Genomic DNA, 16,631 nt, shown 5'->3' on the forward strand with positions numbered 1-16,631 from the left:
GAGGGCGGACTGCCCGTCCCGTCATCCAGTGGATCATCCCGACTTGTCAGCGCACGATTCGGACGCCTGTGTTTTCACGATATCCGTTTTAACCGCCATACGCAGTCAACAGCTCCACGATGCCAATTTTGCGATCAATTATCCAGCGCTTACGCTCTCATCTATCTGCCCCGTCCCTATGAATATTCGTGCTTCGTGCTGGAATCTTACAATACAGACGCAACACCAGCTCCGATGGCCCAGAGCTTTTACTGATTGTTCCCGAAACATTCCGTTCCACTGTTCTCAAACAGCTTCATGCCACCCTAACCGCTGGACATCTCGGAGCAACTCGCACGTACGATCGCGTTCGGCATTGGTTCTTCTGGCCACGCCTCCAACGCTCTTTGCGCCGATACGTTGCTCCTTGTGAGTCCTGCCAGCGCCACAAGAATCCATCCTTGTCGCCAGTCGGTCGTCTTCAGACTATAGTCATTTTTGGTGCCCCGTCCTACCGCGTCAGCCTTGATCTCATCGGGCCATTCCCAACATCCCCGACTGGAAGCAAGTGGATTGCCGTAGCTGCGGACTACAGGGCACTGCCGACAAGCTGTGTCACAGATGTTGCGGAATTTCTCTTTTACGACGTTATTCTTCAGAACGGCGCTCCCCGACAGCTGCTGACCGACCGTGGTCGCTCATTTCTGTCCCAAGTCGTCGACTACACTCTTCCTTCGTGTTCCATACGTCATAAGCTAACCACTGCCCACCATCAGGAAACCATTGGGCTTACCGAGCGCGTCAACCACACGCTGACCATAATGCTCTTCATCTACGTTTCCGCAGACCACCGTGATTGGGACAGCACCTTGCCCTATGTGACATTTCCCTACACTCGCTTGGGAACACCTGCAAAACAAACCTGCGTGTACTCCAGGGTCTACAAGCTCAAGCCTTAAGGACGTGTCTCGGTCTTCCGAGGTGTGCGTCTACAGCGGCAACGATTCTCATAGCTCGAGATCACCCAATATCAACGTACTTGGCAACCGACGTTCTCAGGGCGCATATTCGGCACGTTGCCCGATTACTTTCGCACCATCTTGCCGTCTACCCACAGAAAGGCCACACACAACTTTCAGTCGTTTAATTGATGCCAATCGTACCTCATTGACATCGAACTACATGCCTGCAGCAAGACCATCCTTACCTTTATGGTGCCGGCACAGACCTGACATACGCCTCACGATCCCAGGAATCATGAAGAAAGCCAACATGCCATCGTTTGCCCTTAAGCAGGCCACGTTAGAACTTTTACATGAGGTGCACAGTGGCTGCGTACACGTTTACATCGATGGTTCAGTCACATCTGCAAGCGCAGCTGCCGCTGTGGTGATACCAAGAAGAGCCGTCAAGATACAGCTAAAGACGTCACATGTATCATCAACGACAGCTGCTGAACTGGTAGCCCTGCGTGCGGCTCTTCATTTCGTTAAGGAGGAACCATCCCACGCATGGTCAATCTTTTGTGATTCCAAGGCAGCCCTAAAGAGTGTACTCTCAGCACTGCGCCATGGATCACATGAGCAGCTCCTCGCAGAGATCAGAGAAGTCCACCATCGACTAGGTGACGAAGGACACGATATAATATACCTGTGGTTGCCTAGTCACTGTGGCATACATGGCAATGATCGAGCAGACGCAGCTCCCTGATCTGCCCACGACGGCGCCAACTGCGTTGCCATTCCTCTTTCCAGAGCCGGCGCAGCGAAAAAACTTGCTGCACTTGCGCGTGACCTGACATTAGCCCAATGGAATTCATCCGATTTCACAAGTGCACGCCTCCATACTCTGGACCCTAATTTACAGCTCCATATTCCGCCCGAGCTTCCACGACGTGACTACACCCTTCTTGTCCGTCTATGGCTTGGAGTAGCATTTTCAAATGCCTACTCTTTCCTTATCCGAATGGCCAACAGCCCACTGTGTGACTTCTGCGGGTGCAACGAAACGATCCAGCATCTTCTTTGTCAGTGCTCTCGTTTTAACCCACAAAGAACTGTCCTCTCAGCCACCTTAGACAAACTGGACAAGCGCCCAATGACAGAAAACAAGATCCTTGGAACCTGGCCTACGCGAACATCAGCGCGATCCGCTATGAAGGCACTGCTGCGATACTTGAAAGACACGGGACTTTCTGACAAATTGTGACAGTACACTGTGTGGCGCAGGACTGTACGGTGACACTGCGTAAGACTAGGAATGCCTTTGCGGGCTGCGTGACAGTGCCCACAGAAATAGTTCGTGTGTACGTGCGTGTGTGTGCTTAGGTGTTTTTTTTTCTTTCTTTTTTACCCTTCTTTCTTTCTCACCTATTGAATCCCCTTTCCCCTCCCCCAGTACAGGGTAGCCAACCGGAGATAATCTCTGGTTAACCTCCCTCTATTTCCTTTGCCTTCCTCTCTCTCTCTCTCTCTCCCTACACTCGCCACGCCATGACACCACTGACTTTTCCCCCTTTTATCTCTTGTTTGGCCGCCATCCCACGTTGCCCTTCGAGACTCTTTTGCCATCAACTGTGCACCCTGCTACATACTGCGCCAGCGGTGCAGGTTCTCGGGCTGTAACGGCTTGTCAGATTGCAAGGGAACGTCTTTATGCCTCCCACCTGTCCCAGAAGGCCCACTACGATCACCATGACAGAGTCGTTAATTACTCTCCGGGCTCTTTGGTCCTTCTCTGGATGCCTTGCTGCCACGTTGGCTTGTCGTCTAAGGTTCTTTCCCACTACTCTGGGCCTTACAACGTCCTATGACAGATCACTGACGCTACGTACGAGATCGCCTCATTGGACAGTCAATCATCTGCCGCGTCCACCACTGATATCGGGCACCTTTCCCGATTTAAGCCTTATGTTGCCGGACACAATGCTACTGCTCCTTAAGCGCCGACACGGTCCTCTTGCTGTCGGGGGTTATATGTTACGTGCTATTCCCGTGCACTAAAGCACGCATCCTGCGAAGCATGGAAGAATGTGCTAGAAAGACGGTGAAGATGACGATCAGAGTAGCAGTCATGTTGTTCTGCCATCTAGCCTGAAGCCCTCTCTCTCGGTATATATTTTGTGAATTTAATTTCCCGTTCCTTTTGGCTACTCTCATCCACAACATATTTGTCTCTGCCTTCCTTTCTGTCTCTCCCAGAAGCAATTATGCACGGCCTTCATAGGTTCGGTAAGAGCTGCTACTCAATTATTGTCTTAGTGCAATCATTGACATATCTGGTACAGACAGAAATTCTTGACCGCTAAATGCACATGTATCTGTCTGTCTGATATATATATATATGTCATACATACACCAATTTTTGCGATTGTAAGACACAAACAGCATTTTAGACTGAATATTACGCAGCTCTGTATTACATTACATTACATATTGGCCAACCATTTCAAGGAACGTGAAAGTTTGCAGGCGTCTGTTACCATAACGATAGTGTAAATAGATCAGGAGTAAAAAAGACCAGGAGGAGGTCCATTATGTGCTTGTCTGCCAATTAAAAAGGTGCCTCTACACAGCGATCGTTGTTTCTGACATCGATGGAAGAGAATCAGCTGCGGGTATTGTTCAAGATTTTATCCAGCCCTACAGGGAGCGCCTTCCCCTAGCCCCAGTAACAATGTCAAGCACTTCGTGTATACGATACTGATCCTATATACGATACGATACTGATTTCTCATCAGTTGATCTATGGCCCTAGTCAGCAGTTTCTCGCTCTTTGGACCGAGGTTTTCGATTAGCTGTAGTGCCATTTCATTGGGTCCTGCTGCTGTGGTATTAAGAACATTTTCTTCTGCTTGTTTTTAGTAAAAGTTTTTTGTAATAAATTTCTATCTTTCAGGCTTTTCTGTTGCTGGTGGATCTCTTTGAGTATCAACTACGCTTTCTTTCGTGCCGATGTTGTCCCTAATAAAGGGTCTGATGTACCACTACGCATCGCCTCCTTCGCAGATGTTACCGTCTTCATCCCTTCTAGCCACTTGTGAATTTTAGTTGGAGTTCCGAGTGCTCTTATATGGTCCCAGAATCTTTCTGGGGCGCGTTTGTCTGTTTTGCGAATATTATGCTCCCGACGTTCACTTGCGCATTTAACTTTCTCTTGCACTCGCTCACTCGCCACCCTTTTCTTTTCCCAGAATTTGTTCCACCTAAGGAGCATCCCTTCGTGTAATCCCACCTTTTTGGCATCTCTATAATCTCTGGATGGCTGCTCACACTTTTCTATATAGCTTCCATTGTTTCCTTGTTCCACCACTTACGTGGTTTCTTCTTTCCAAACCAACAATTTTTTTTGTCGTGTCTTATTTCCTGCTGCGTAAGGCCTAGTTGCTTCAATTCCCAGACTGCTCTAGGAAAAGCCTCCGTTTTGTTCTCTATGTTTTGGTAAAAAACTCGATTATTTGCTCTTCATTTATGTTTACAAATTGTGATGCTGTCGGTTCGTGTTCTGCATTAGCATCTTCCTCAAACTTTAATGTTAAACGCCTATGGTCGCTATCCTGGCTAGCTTTTCATGTTCGTCTATTATAATTTGGTCTAGTAGTTCATAGGCTATTTCTATGCCTAAGGCTTAGTCTATACGTGAATGGCTGTTTCCGCATTGCCACGTTACTTGTCAATGAAACATTTAATCCCTGTTAACTGCTATACCGCTCTGTTCATCGATCAGATCCAGTACTAAACAACCGTTGTGATTAGCATATCCATTTATAAATCCTCCACGTGAGCATTCACATATCCCCCTAATGTCACCCGGCCCGAGTTCTTCAACTTTTTGCAGTGCTTCGAATGCGATCAATCAATTCGTTATTTTTATCTCCGCTATCGATTTCTTTCCATTGGTAAACTACCCCAGCAACGTCTTTTTGCCTTGCCGTGGGCCGCTAACCTCTAAATGCTCCTTACATGTATCTTTTACCCTTTGCCACTTCAGACATCAGCTAATTAGCATGCCTACGCCTCCACCTTTCCTTCACTCATTCTGTTCCACGCTTGCCATACAAAACTGTCAATACAGGTGGCTGCTCCAAATCTCGGAGATGCGTTTAAATGAAAGCGTACACACTAATCGCCCCGTCATTGAGCTGTATTTCCATTTCCACCTAATTTCCTGCTTGCGCCACCTTGCATGTTTGTGTAACAAATTTTACCTCCTATATACTTATTCTTTGTACGTCTTTTTCTAAATCCTTGTGGTTTATATCGGCTCTTTACTGGTGTGTCGCTGCAGTCAATATTTAATCTTCCTTCCTGATTGCCTTGGGCCCGCCTAAGTAAAGCCACAGCCTGAGGCGCGAATCGGCCTCCAACTAGTGTTGCTACACTTTCGATAAAATTCATCCCGTTACGCACAAAAGCGCTTTCGCGGCCCCCTCGGTGCGCTTCTCGGTTGATGTCAGTGACCCTACAATTAATTGCCTTCGCTACCGTTCATATTTCCCTGTTTACTGCGAGCACTGCCCTTTCACTTGCGTGCCCCTGCCTTTCAACCTCCGTGCACACTGCGATTAGTACTTCCTTTGAAACATTCCGCAGAACGGTGACCCCTTTGGCTATTTGCTTCGCGATCCCTGCCCCTCGTCCTTGCTGCACTTTAAGTATTCCTTCCAGTATCACCCCTATAGGTACCTCTCCTCCACTGTGTCCCACATTTGTTGCTTGGCTTTCGCTGTCACCTCCCTGATGGTTCTCCTGGAAGTGCTCTAACATGGTCTCGTTCGCCTGCACCAACCCTCTCATTATCGCCGGGTCTGCTTTACGCAGGTTGGAAATCACAACAATTACAACTCGACGCTTTTCCATCTTCTGGCCGCCGAAAGCTGCACCTTAGACAACGATGTCCTCACCTTTTCTCTTATGCCCTTTGCTTCGGTGTCTTCTTCCGCGGTCAATGGTAGCCAGTGCGTGACTTCTGCTGACGTTTCCGCCACTGCTTTCCAGCGTGGTGGCTTTGGCTTGCTTAGCTGTTCTCGCTTCGGAGCTAGCGACGTTCGCGGTGATGGCATCGAGGCGTTCACCATTGCTTTGCGGAATGGTGGCCTTTAGCTTCATTTCTACGTTGGCTAGTTTTCTTTTTTTTTACTTCCTTACTCCACTTCTGCTCACTTTTGAGTCTCTTTTCTAGCATTCCCACCGGCTTAGCTAGCTTGTCTTTCTCCTGGTCAAGACAGTCTAGCTGCAACCCATCCTAGCACGCACATCCTACAGGTAAAAGCTGCACCGTTGGCGTATATATGGTACTGGCTAAACCGCGTTTCTGCCAACGCGTAATAGCTCTCGCACTCAGAACAGCGCATGCATGGGTTCCTCTTAGTACCAGTCATCATCACGTACTAAAAAGGCGCAGTACAGGGTAACCCTACTTGAGGTAAAAATACTATTCGTTAGTTACTTATCTCTAAGCAAAACGCCTTAAAAACTGGAAAATATGAAAAATAATTTATGAAGATTGCTCAGCTTACCTAACACTTCGAAAAAACAAAAAAAATGGGCGAAATATGAAATAAAAGAACTTATCGCTTTGGCTCGCTGCTCCTGTTGTGGAAACGCTACAGAAAGATGGGAGGGGCTGGGGGAGTGGGAGGGAAATCTGCTTTCGACAGCGAAGCTGAAAAAACATAACGTCCTTATTACCATGCGGCGGAAGTGATGCACGGCGCAGACCGCGCGGCTCCTATATGAAAGGGGATGCGCCGGGACTTGTGTCATAGCCGTCAACCACCATGTGCACGCGCCGTCTGCGTAGGTGCTGCCAGCAGGCTGCTAATGCGAAAATTATATAATCACCAATCCTGCAAGGTTCCAGGGATTCCTGCTTGTAACCAATGTAACCAATGTAGCGGAAAGGAATCTTCAGTGCAGTTAGCCCTTAAAGTGAACGATTAGACTTCTCAACGTGGCCGTAGACGCGCATATATTGCGAGTGGCACTCACGTTCCTCGTCCGTGTTGCCCCACCCAGCCGTCTCCACCACGTGCCCGGTGATGTTGCCTAGATCTTTGGGCAGGGAAACAGCATCGAGCATTGCAGGGAAGGCTTGCTCGATTTCTAGCACGGCCACGTCGTTGACGAGCCTCCTTCCCCGCCCGAACGATCGGCACTCGGGATGCCGAACTGCACGGACCACGCCCGTCGGCTTCTGATCGTTCCACACGGCAGATCCGTAGTACACCGTGTACACGGGTCGCATCTTCCTGCAATTTTCCACCAGAATGTTGTAGCGATGTCAAGTTAGTCATTCTTTCATGTGCTTCCCACAGCAATACCACTGATAAAAAATACTGAAGTATACCCATCCTTGCAAATGATGCGCCAGTGCCGCCGTCAAAAAAAGACAATAATAATAAATAAATAGTAAAGCAGTTGGGATGATACATATAAAAGCAGCCAGAACCTTGATGCAAAGTTTACCCGCTCGCACTAATTTTGGTGGCTAGCAATTTTTTCTAATCTTATGTGCGAAAAAAAAAATCGATTTGCACGCAGAATACAGTAGCAAATAAAAACGTAGAGAAGGCAGCGCCAGCTGATGATCCTCACGAAGAACATATACAGTGCTACACTCAACCAGTCACGTTGTCTACATTTTGTTTCGTTTTTGTCTCAATAAACGGCGCAAGCATGTATTTGTGGATAGATTACCACGGTTATTCACTCCGTACTAAGCTGCCCTTTCACAGCCACGGCCAACTTATTTTGCTGCTAATGACGCTTACTGTGTATGTGTATGATTATTTATTGGCGTACAACAACAGCAACGACTCAGCGGCTCGAACAACTTCCGGTCATGTGTTCTAAAAGTATATTACACCCGAATAAAAAGCCCATTTTTATTTTTTTCTGTGTACAGAATGTCTGTTTTTACTTTCCCGGATAAAATAAATTTGCATGGTGCCTCTAGACTAACACTCGTAATTTTTGGTATAATATACGGGAACGTTAAAAAATGTGTGTATATGTACAGGGTAAAAGTGTTCAAAAGATGCGCGTTCCTGTTTGTACGGCCTCCTGCTACTCTCCGTTGTGTTTTTCTTTTTGCCCGCTATATTTAGGCAGCTACGGTCGTGGACGAAGCCGACGCTCTCGAGGGCCTATGTTTACAAAAGGCGAGAGGGTCTTAAGCAAAGTGAAAGGACGCATAGGTTTGAAGCCGGCGCCGCACGTATTTGCAGGGAAAAAGCCCTCCACAATAGCGGCGTGTCATTGTACATGTATTGGAGACAACGAAGGTTAGAAAAGTTGCAGAGTGACTTAATGATACAAGTTGGTCACATATGAAAGGAAGGTAACATAAACGACGTGGAAGAAACCTCCGAAACACGGGGCACTGATTCACTCATTCAGTGATAATTCAATAAAACGTCACGTTCCCTGAAACTACTGTAAGAAGAAACGCAAATTCCGTTTAAATGCAAATAAATATTTCATACATGTATTCCTGGGGCGCAAGTTTACAAAGCGATATGAAAACGTTATAAATGTTCATTAGTCCGTCTCAAACAGACAGCGACGGATTCTGCGCCACCTCGTTGCAACCTGGGGAAGCAAGGGGAAGGCGGGAGACGGAAATTAAGGGCGATGAGAACAAGAAACGAGAACGAGGTGAAAGCGGGCTCCCGCTTTCACCTTGTTATCGTTTTGCTCATCCTTAGTGCAACCTGGCACTTTGGTCTCCGTGTCGTCCCGTCCCCAACGAGGCATACATTTCGCATGTCTGAGGGCGTAAACGCTGAGGAAAGGTCTACCTGTAGGCAGAGGGAAAGCTGTAGAATGCTTTGTGTAACATAACCTTGTAGAAGTAGTGTATCAAAATAAGAGCTACATTGTTATAATACGAGATGGCGTTTTTCAAGAGCTAGCTTTCTCAGCCCTAAATTAATTCAGCAAAGTACAATTGTCAATCTACATATTCTTCTGCGAAAGTATATGTGCGTTTGTCCACTCCACAAATTTATTAGCTCCATGTCCGGTGTATTCCGAAACAATCCTTTAATCCACACTATCACCGCCAATTTAGTACCATGTAACCTGTCACGTCTGTAATCTCGAGGCACAGCAGCGTCAGCTGCGGCACGTATGTGACTCATTTGTAATGAGTTGCTGATAACTACAGTAAGCATTTATCATAATCGTTGCCAAGCATGATCAGCAGCTCGACTAAGCGCCAATATAAACGTACAAGTATTCACCGTTGAAATGGCTAAACGAGTTTATTGAGACATTCCTCACTGCAATGAATACTACCTCGAAACTTCCCGTTAGCTGCCGTTTATCAATAGGTAAAGGAGCGAGCAGACCAGGCGAGACATCTCGTCATTCTGCCAACAGAAAATGGCACATCTTGTTGGCAGAGAATTTTGCTGGCGCGTATATAACCGCTGGCATGCTACTCTGTATAGGGATGGGGAATGGATGGACGGATGGATGCAAAACTTTAATAAGGTCCTGAGGTACGCCACAGCGCGCTGCGGGCCGCTCCCACGTTGGGACAGTCAGGCCTTGCCCGACCGCCGCATCGTGGGCCCTCTGGACAGCCCATAGTTGCGTCCCGGCATCGGGGCTCTTGATAGCGGAGAGCCACTTGTCCTCGTTGATTTGTTCTGTGCCTCCTAACGAGGGGCAACGCCAGAGCATGTGGTCTAGGCTAGCGATGTCATTGCAGTGCCTGCAAGAACTAGTGGCATAGGTGTCGGGATAAATTTTATGGAATAAAGCCGGGTTGGGATATGAGCCTGTTTGCAATAATCTGAGGGTCAATGCCTGCGCTCTATTTAACTTCTTGTGTGGAAGGGGAAAGTCTCTCCTGCCGAGATAAAAGTGCTGCGCAATTTAGTTGTATGTGGTTGGTTTATCTCTGTTCTCCACCACTGCGGGCCGGTGTTGAAGTTCTCCATGGTCGCGGAAAGCGAGACCTTGCGCCTTGTAGTGGGCCAGCTCGTTGAGGTTTGTGGGGCCTCCCATGATGGATCCCATGTGAGCGGGGAACCACGTGAGAGTGTGGGTGGCGATGCTTTTGCCGTCGAGGATGTGACAGGCTTCCTTACACACGGCGCCAACGCTGAAGGCGTTGGCGCCGTGTCGCTAAAGATATTGGCATGTCCGTCGTCCAGGAGGGCCAAGGCAATGGCCACTTGCTCGGCCGCACGCGACGACGTGCTTCGTACCGAAGCGGCGTTAACGGTCGAACCCCTGTGGTTGATTGACACTACCGTGAAATTGTTGCTGTTACCATACTGGGCTGCGTCAACGAAGTAGCTGCCGCCAGGGAGTTCTGTTGCGCGGCGTAGGAGCGCCACCGCTCTGGCCTCCCTTCTTTCTACTTTGCGCTGGGGATGCATATTGCGCGGAGCGGGCGATATGATGATGTTATCTTTCTGCTCTTTCAGAAGGCCCTGGTAGGCGTCTTCGACAGTGGCCGGGGGGACGCCCATCTCAGTTAGGAGTCGTCTGCTCGCCCTGGTGCCGGAGAGCCTGAGAATCTGTGCCCTTTCTTGTGCTTCTGCAACCTCTTCCAGGGTATCATGAATACCCAACTGCAGGAGTCGGTCGGTGCGTGTGTAGTTTGGTAGTCCGAGCGCGTTCTTGATCCCCCTCCTTATCATGGCATTTAGCTTGTCTCGCTCGGCCCTCTTCCAGACGTGCATGGCCGCTACGTACGTAAAATGGCACAACAAGAAAGCGTGGACTAGCCTTAACAGATTCTCTTCAATCAGGCCTCTCCATCTGGCAAGGTCCAGGGCATCGGTCCCACGATCTACGTGGGACCGATGATTAGACCGATGACGCTATCCGTCTTCTTTGCTAGTTTGTGAATGGTGATGCTATTTGTGCCTGTCCCTTCGAGTGTCATTCCCAAGATTCGAATGGACGCGACTTAGGGAATGGGATCTCCGCAATTGGTGTAGAGATTAATGTCAATTTCAGTGGGGGGTTTCCAGTTCTGTGGCTTGCGGCCCTTTCTACTTGGGCTGTAGAGAAGGAGCTCCGATTTCTTCGGGGAGCACCGGAGTCCCGTGTCGGTTAGAAAGCGCTCTGTAGTGTCGACAGCTTCCTGGAGAGCGGCTTCGACTTGTCGGTCACTGCCACCCGTGCACCAGACAGTGATGTCGTCCGCGTAGATCGTGGGACCGATGCCCTGGACCTTGCCTAGATACCTTGAGAGGTAGACCATTGCGATGTTGAAGAGGAGTGGTGAGATGACTGACCCGTAGGGTGTGCCTCTTCTGCTCAGCTCCATTTTCTCCGATTCCAAATCTCCAGCCTTGAGGATGGCGCATCGTTTGCTCAAGAAAGACCTGACGAAGGCATTGAAGGACGAGCCCAGGTCGAGCTTGGAGATAGCGTCGAGAACGAACTCATGACGGATGTTATCAAAGGCCTTCTCCAAGTCCCAACCAAGGATGGCTCTCGTGTCCAGAGTGCAGCGTTCCAGGATTTGGATCTTTATAAGCTTCATGGCGTCCTGGGTGGAGAGGCCGGGCCTGAAACCTATTATGTTGTGAGGAGAAAAATAAATATGAAATGTCCGAGTGGACCTGATACTAATATTTACAGGTGATATGGCGGGTAAATTTAGGCTTTTGTATATGAAGGGTGCAATTTTTAAAGCTTTCCTATTAGACCAATTTCTGATAGGTATTTGAACAATAAATCCAAAACCTGTCGCTGTTTTGAAGAGCCGGGCATTGGACCTAAGATGCTCGGTAACGTTAGCGGTTCGTGGCAAATCATGTCAATTTGTTGCTCAAAAAATTGTCTCTCGTCGTGGTACGTGGGGCATTCTGGTAATATGTGCTCAGTTGTCTCTAGGTTGCGACAGTTATCACAGTATGGGTTAGTGGTAAGCCCTATGTGGTACAGATAATTGTTCGTGTATGCCACGTTCTGTCGAAGACGATGGTACAACGTCTCTAAAAGTCGAGGAACTCTTCGTGGAATTTTCGGTCTCATTCCTGGGTCAATGTAACGCAGGAAGTTATCTTGGTGAAGCGGCAGATTCGAGATGCGGTCTTTTTCTTGATAGGCATATTTTTTTGCCATGTTTGAAGTGTCGGCTTTTGTAAAAAATGTTCTTTTGAGCTTGCGGTATTGGATTCAATTTCTGGCAGCTTCATCCGCTCTTTCATTTCCCGAAATGCTGGCATGGCCAGGTATCCACTGGAACTTTATGCAATGCCTAGCAATCTTAGCCCTGTGGTGAAGATAAGCGATGTCAAATGCTGCAGGTTGATTATTGCAACGCTTGTGCCTGTTCCACATACTTTGTAGGGCTGCTTTTGAATCTGTGAAAATCACCCATCTCTTTGGCGGCTGCTGCCGAAGGACATACACAAGGGCCTCCTTAATGCCATATAGATCCGCTGAAGTGGAATATGTCGCTCGATCAAGACGAAACGAGAATCGTTGCCCTGTAGGGGGAACAAAAAGTCCGCAGGATGAACGATGTGGAGTTGTAGAGCCATCTGTGAAAATGTGCGTTGCGTCTGCGTATTCTTTGTGCATATATTCCAAAGCTATATGATAAGTCGCTGCTTGAGGCATTTTCTTTTTCTCACTGATTCCAGGTATATAGGGCACGATTTCCAGCGGGGACAGTGTCCACGGTGAAATGCTTCGTGGCATAATTTGTGACGCCTGAACAGGAATCGAAATAAATATGCTGCCGACGGCCTTCCCAAAGCTATATGTAGCACGAGTTCTAAAACTATCCTTTATAAAGTGAGTCTTCTGTATTAATGACATGGCGGAGGTGAATCCGAAGTGTCTCCTGCGAAGATAGCACTTCGAGAGGCAGGCATCCAGCTTCTGCTACAGTTCCTGAGTGGGACGACCCCTTCGGAAGGCCAAGACATACGCGAAGGCAGTTGTTTCGTGCTGCCTCAAGTTTTCTCTTGCTTGTGGGAGATATGTTCTGCTGGATCTGGAGGCAATAACGTAGTGTTCCGTCGACGTAGGCCTTATGGAGGAGCACCATTGATCGACAGTTGCTGCCCCACTGTGATCCGGCTAAATATCGTAATACGTGCGACGCCGAAGAAATCTCACTCAGTTTTTTTACTTGGGGCGACCATGTGAGGTTCCTATCGATCGTCACTCCAAGAAACCATTGCGTTTTGAAATTGTTTTGAAAGAGTAATGCGTTTATATTTGGATAGATGGATTCCGCGTACAGCACAATTGAGAAGTAATCCTGTTTCTACCTCCTTTTGAGCTCCAACGTTGCAAAACGCTGTTATAACTGCCCTTTCAAAGGCCAGGAGACCAAAAGTTTGAACGAACGCCCGCACCGGGAAAGAGACAGCGTAAGCGTACAAGCGTTGCGAGTGACAGTGCGGCGCTCGTAGTAGCTTGCCTGCCGCACACATAACCGTACCGGGGCCAAATGCAGCGGGCAGCCGTCAACACGTGCCTCCTCGACAGCACCGAGCCAACACAGGTGCGCCCGGGCTCCTTGGGGTGCATGGGCTTCTTCCGGTCTCTCTTCAACTGCGCAGAGCGAGAAAGCGAGCGAACATTAGCCTCAAGCAGAGACAGTAGCTATATTATGAGAGACGTTTCGGCGATGGTACAAATTGCTTTCGGGAAGGAATCACTGTAACGTTTTCGTTTCTGTAGAATCATCGAAATCGTGCAATCTCGCTGTATTTCTATTACTATGCGATTCCTCACTGTCGTCTGAAGTATTCGTGACGTAATCGAACGCAGTTTTTCCGCTTCAAAAGACTAAGAAAATACAAAATAGGGTCAGTAGTGTAGCAGCCTAACAGGCTCTAATACTGACCATATGCTTGCAGGTTGAATGCAGGCTGCAGGCAGCTAACTAAAAAGTGGAATTGCAGTATAAATTATTTCACTGTGTTTGTTCTCGCTTTTTTTTTGTAACTCTTACTGCAGATTGATTTCATAACTGCGCTGTTCGTTTTAATAAATTCACAGCATAGCACTTTTCATAGCCATTCGCAGGCGCGCTGCCAACGTTCCACGTCATTTGCATATCTGTCCCTGGTGTGCATTAAGGAGAGGGGGTCAAGTTGGACGAGTTGTTGACCTATTTAGAGTCGCTTTACAAACAGAGCACAGGCGAAGAAACATCTAAGACAAGCAGATGTCATAACGATCGATCGCAGAGCTGCGTATACATGCACAATACAGGTAGGAAAAGAGCACAAGCTTGCTCCATATGGGGCAACAGACACAATTTCAGGCTTAGAACGACATTAAGTTGAGCTAGTTGGTAAGGATTCATTATGGAAAAAAGAGGCGAGGCATGCAGACAGGACAGAAGAGTAGAGAAGTGGACGGTTTCGAGGGGGACGGACGTGATTACAGAAAGCAGTAATAGCGAAGAAAAAAAGAGTAGTGGCTATTCCATACATTCATTCAGTGTCGCCTAAGCTTAGAATAGTTGAAAGTAGATATGATGTTAATGTTGCTTTCACTGCTCCCAATAAGCTAGGTAAAATATTTGCTGCCGTACAGAGAAAAAAGGAGCAGGTAAAAGGAAAAAAATTAACAGATATTTGTCCAGTGACGCACAATAAGAACAACAGTTTTACTGACTGCCGTATGGGTATGGTTTATAAAATTCCCCTTTGCTGTGACCAGTTCTACGTAGGGTAAACGGGACGGTGTATCAATCAGATGCTAATAGAACATAAAAGGTCGTTAACCGGTGGATAGCCTTCTAATCTTTCCCTACATTGCCATCCAGAGTAAAATGAATGCGCGATATTGTACAGGCATAAGAATGAAGATACGCGTCTTATGGTAGAGGCATGGCATATCTATAATGGTGGAAGTGCGTGCGTGAGTCGGCCTTCGATTACATTACATAAGGAAGAGATTAAGTGCCTTAACAGTTATCTCTCACGTAGACCGGCACATGTACCCGACTGACACGTGGTGTTACCATTCCTGAAATTGCGCAGATGAGTTTGCGTCTTCTTTCTTTTTTCGCCTCAGTGCTCGCTTCAGTTGATAGTCGGCGTTCGTGTTGTCCACTTCTCTGCTCTTGTGTCCTGTCTGCACGCCTCACCTCTTCGTTGCATAACAATTTCAAGCGTTTCATATAGGTATGCAAAATACGAATGGGTGCGTTGAAAAACTTCTGCAGCGTTTGCTCGTTTTCAGCTCAATCGTGCATGCCTGAAAGAACCGTGACCACTGTACATGCGCCGTGCTGCAGGAATGCTCCAGCCGTATCAGTGTGGTGGTATGCCTGACACTAGGCTCTGGCGCGGCTTGCCTGTCCCAAGCTGCTTGCACTCTGCCATATCGCTTAATAAATAGCCTAGCAGATTGAAGAGAGAGGGATTATTTTCCTATCATAAACCTTTCTCCACACTGCGGTCTCTATTAAAAAAATCCGGTATGTACGTGGTATACGTGGCTCGTACAAACGAGATTATTAGACATATGGGTCTCGTACCCCTTGTAGGAATACGAGGGCCTCGTATCTCTCGTATGAATACGAGAGCTGCGTATCCCACGTATGCGCTGCCATACGAGGGCCTCATATCCTGCATATGCACTGTCTTACGCTACTATTGGGCTACGCGCGCTGCACAGCAAATATATATTAACTGTAGGCTTAATATTTCAAGTAGCACGTGCACCTGAGGCCCTCTTGTGCATTAATTTTGCCGGAGCACTTTATGGAGGAGATATACATGAACCGGTTAATGTATATCTGCTTAATGAAGAGCAGATATACATTCTAGAAAGGCCTTCTAGAAATTATTCTCCGCATTCGACTTGGGCCGGACACATACTTGTCATGCCCTCTGGAACTTAATTCCTTTAGCAATGAAAGGTATCTTGGGGATGTCTGCCGCAGCACTGAGTTTGCGCTCATAGTGTAAAGGGAGGATCCCGCACAAGCCTTTTTCATTAGCGTGAACACAGGTCAACATTTGCTCAAGGGAGGACGACGAAGTCTTCACCGCTACAAGGACAGTAGCCGTCTAGGACGGAAACGAGCAGACTATAAATAGAAACGCTCTATGTGCCTCCGTCTAGTCACGATGACAACAACGTGGAATGGTTTTACGACGTTAGTAGCTTAGTAGCAGTAGCAGATCTCAAAAGTTTCATTGTAATTGGTGTGCTCTCCCACAGCGCGCAAGCGATTCCAGTTACACTGCACCTCCTAAGCGCCATAGTAATAGAGAGAATGGCGACAGCGCATATGGAAAGCCATATATTGCGAAGATTGAAATAAATTTTAAAAAGTTACGCAGAACGTATCTCACGATGACTGTCGACAGTTATGCCAGTTGCAAACAAGCATTGTAGCGACCAACCATATCCCTGAAGTGATGTTTATTTCAGACAGGTAATCGTAATACTGAGTCTTCAATTACTTCGGCTATATGCCACTTACTTCGATGTCGTCCCACTTTGCTATGGCGCTCGATTGCCAAGGTCGCCCGTGAGCATGGAGGCATGACGATGACGCAGTCACAATGTAATGACGAATGAATCGATCGTTTTTGTCGATCGGCTAAGGCGTATAACGTCGACGGCATCAAAACAATGAGATGTCAATCAGTAAATCATGAAGATGCTGTAATGACTCCTTATGTAATAGATTCTGTG

At 47.6% G+C, this 16,631-nt stretch overlaps 1 protein-coding gene across 5 annotated transcripts in view; it reads right to left on the bottom strand.

Annotated features, from left to right (window-relative positions):
- LOC135912388 (chymotrypsin B-like) overlaps positions 1 to 16,631 on the bottom strand; it is a 142,054-nt gene that overhangs the window by 8,553 nt on the left and 116,870 nt on the right. For all 5 annotated transcript variants that reach the window (XM_065444863.1, XM_065444856.1, XM_065444842.1 and 2 more), the window contains 2 exons: positions 13,408 to 13,520; positions 6,969 to 7,228 (listed from right to left, as the gene is read on the bottom strand). In XM_065444863.1, coding sequence (XP_065300935.1) covers positions 6,969 to 7,228; positions 13,408 to 13,520 — 373 coding nt within the window. The remainder of the gene's footprint in view (positions 1 to 6,968; positions 7,229 to 13,407; positions 13,521 to 16,631) is intronic.

The sequence above is a fragment of the Dermacentor albipictus genome, chromosome 1 (assembly GCF_038994185.2).
Source record: "Dermacentor albipictus isolate Rhodes 1998 colony chromosome 1, USDA_Dalb.pri_finalv2, whole genome shotgun sequence".
In the NCBI taxonomy this organism is placed as follows: Eukaryota; Metazoa; Arthropoda; class Arachnida; order Ixodida; family Ixodidae; genus Dermacentor; species Dermacentor albipictus.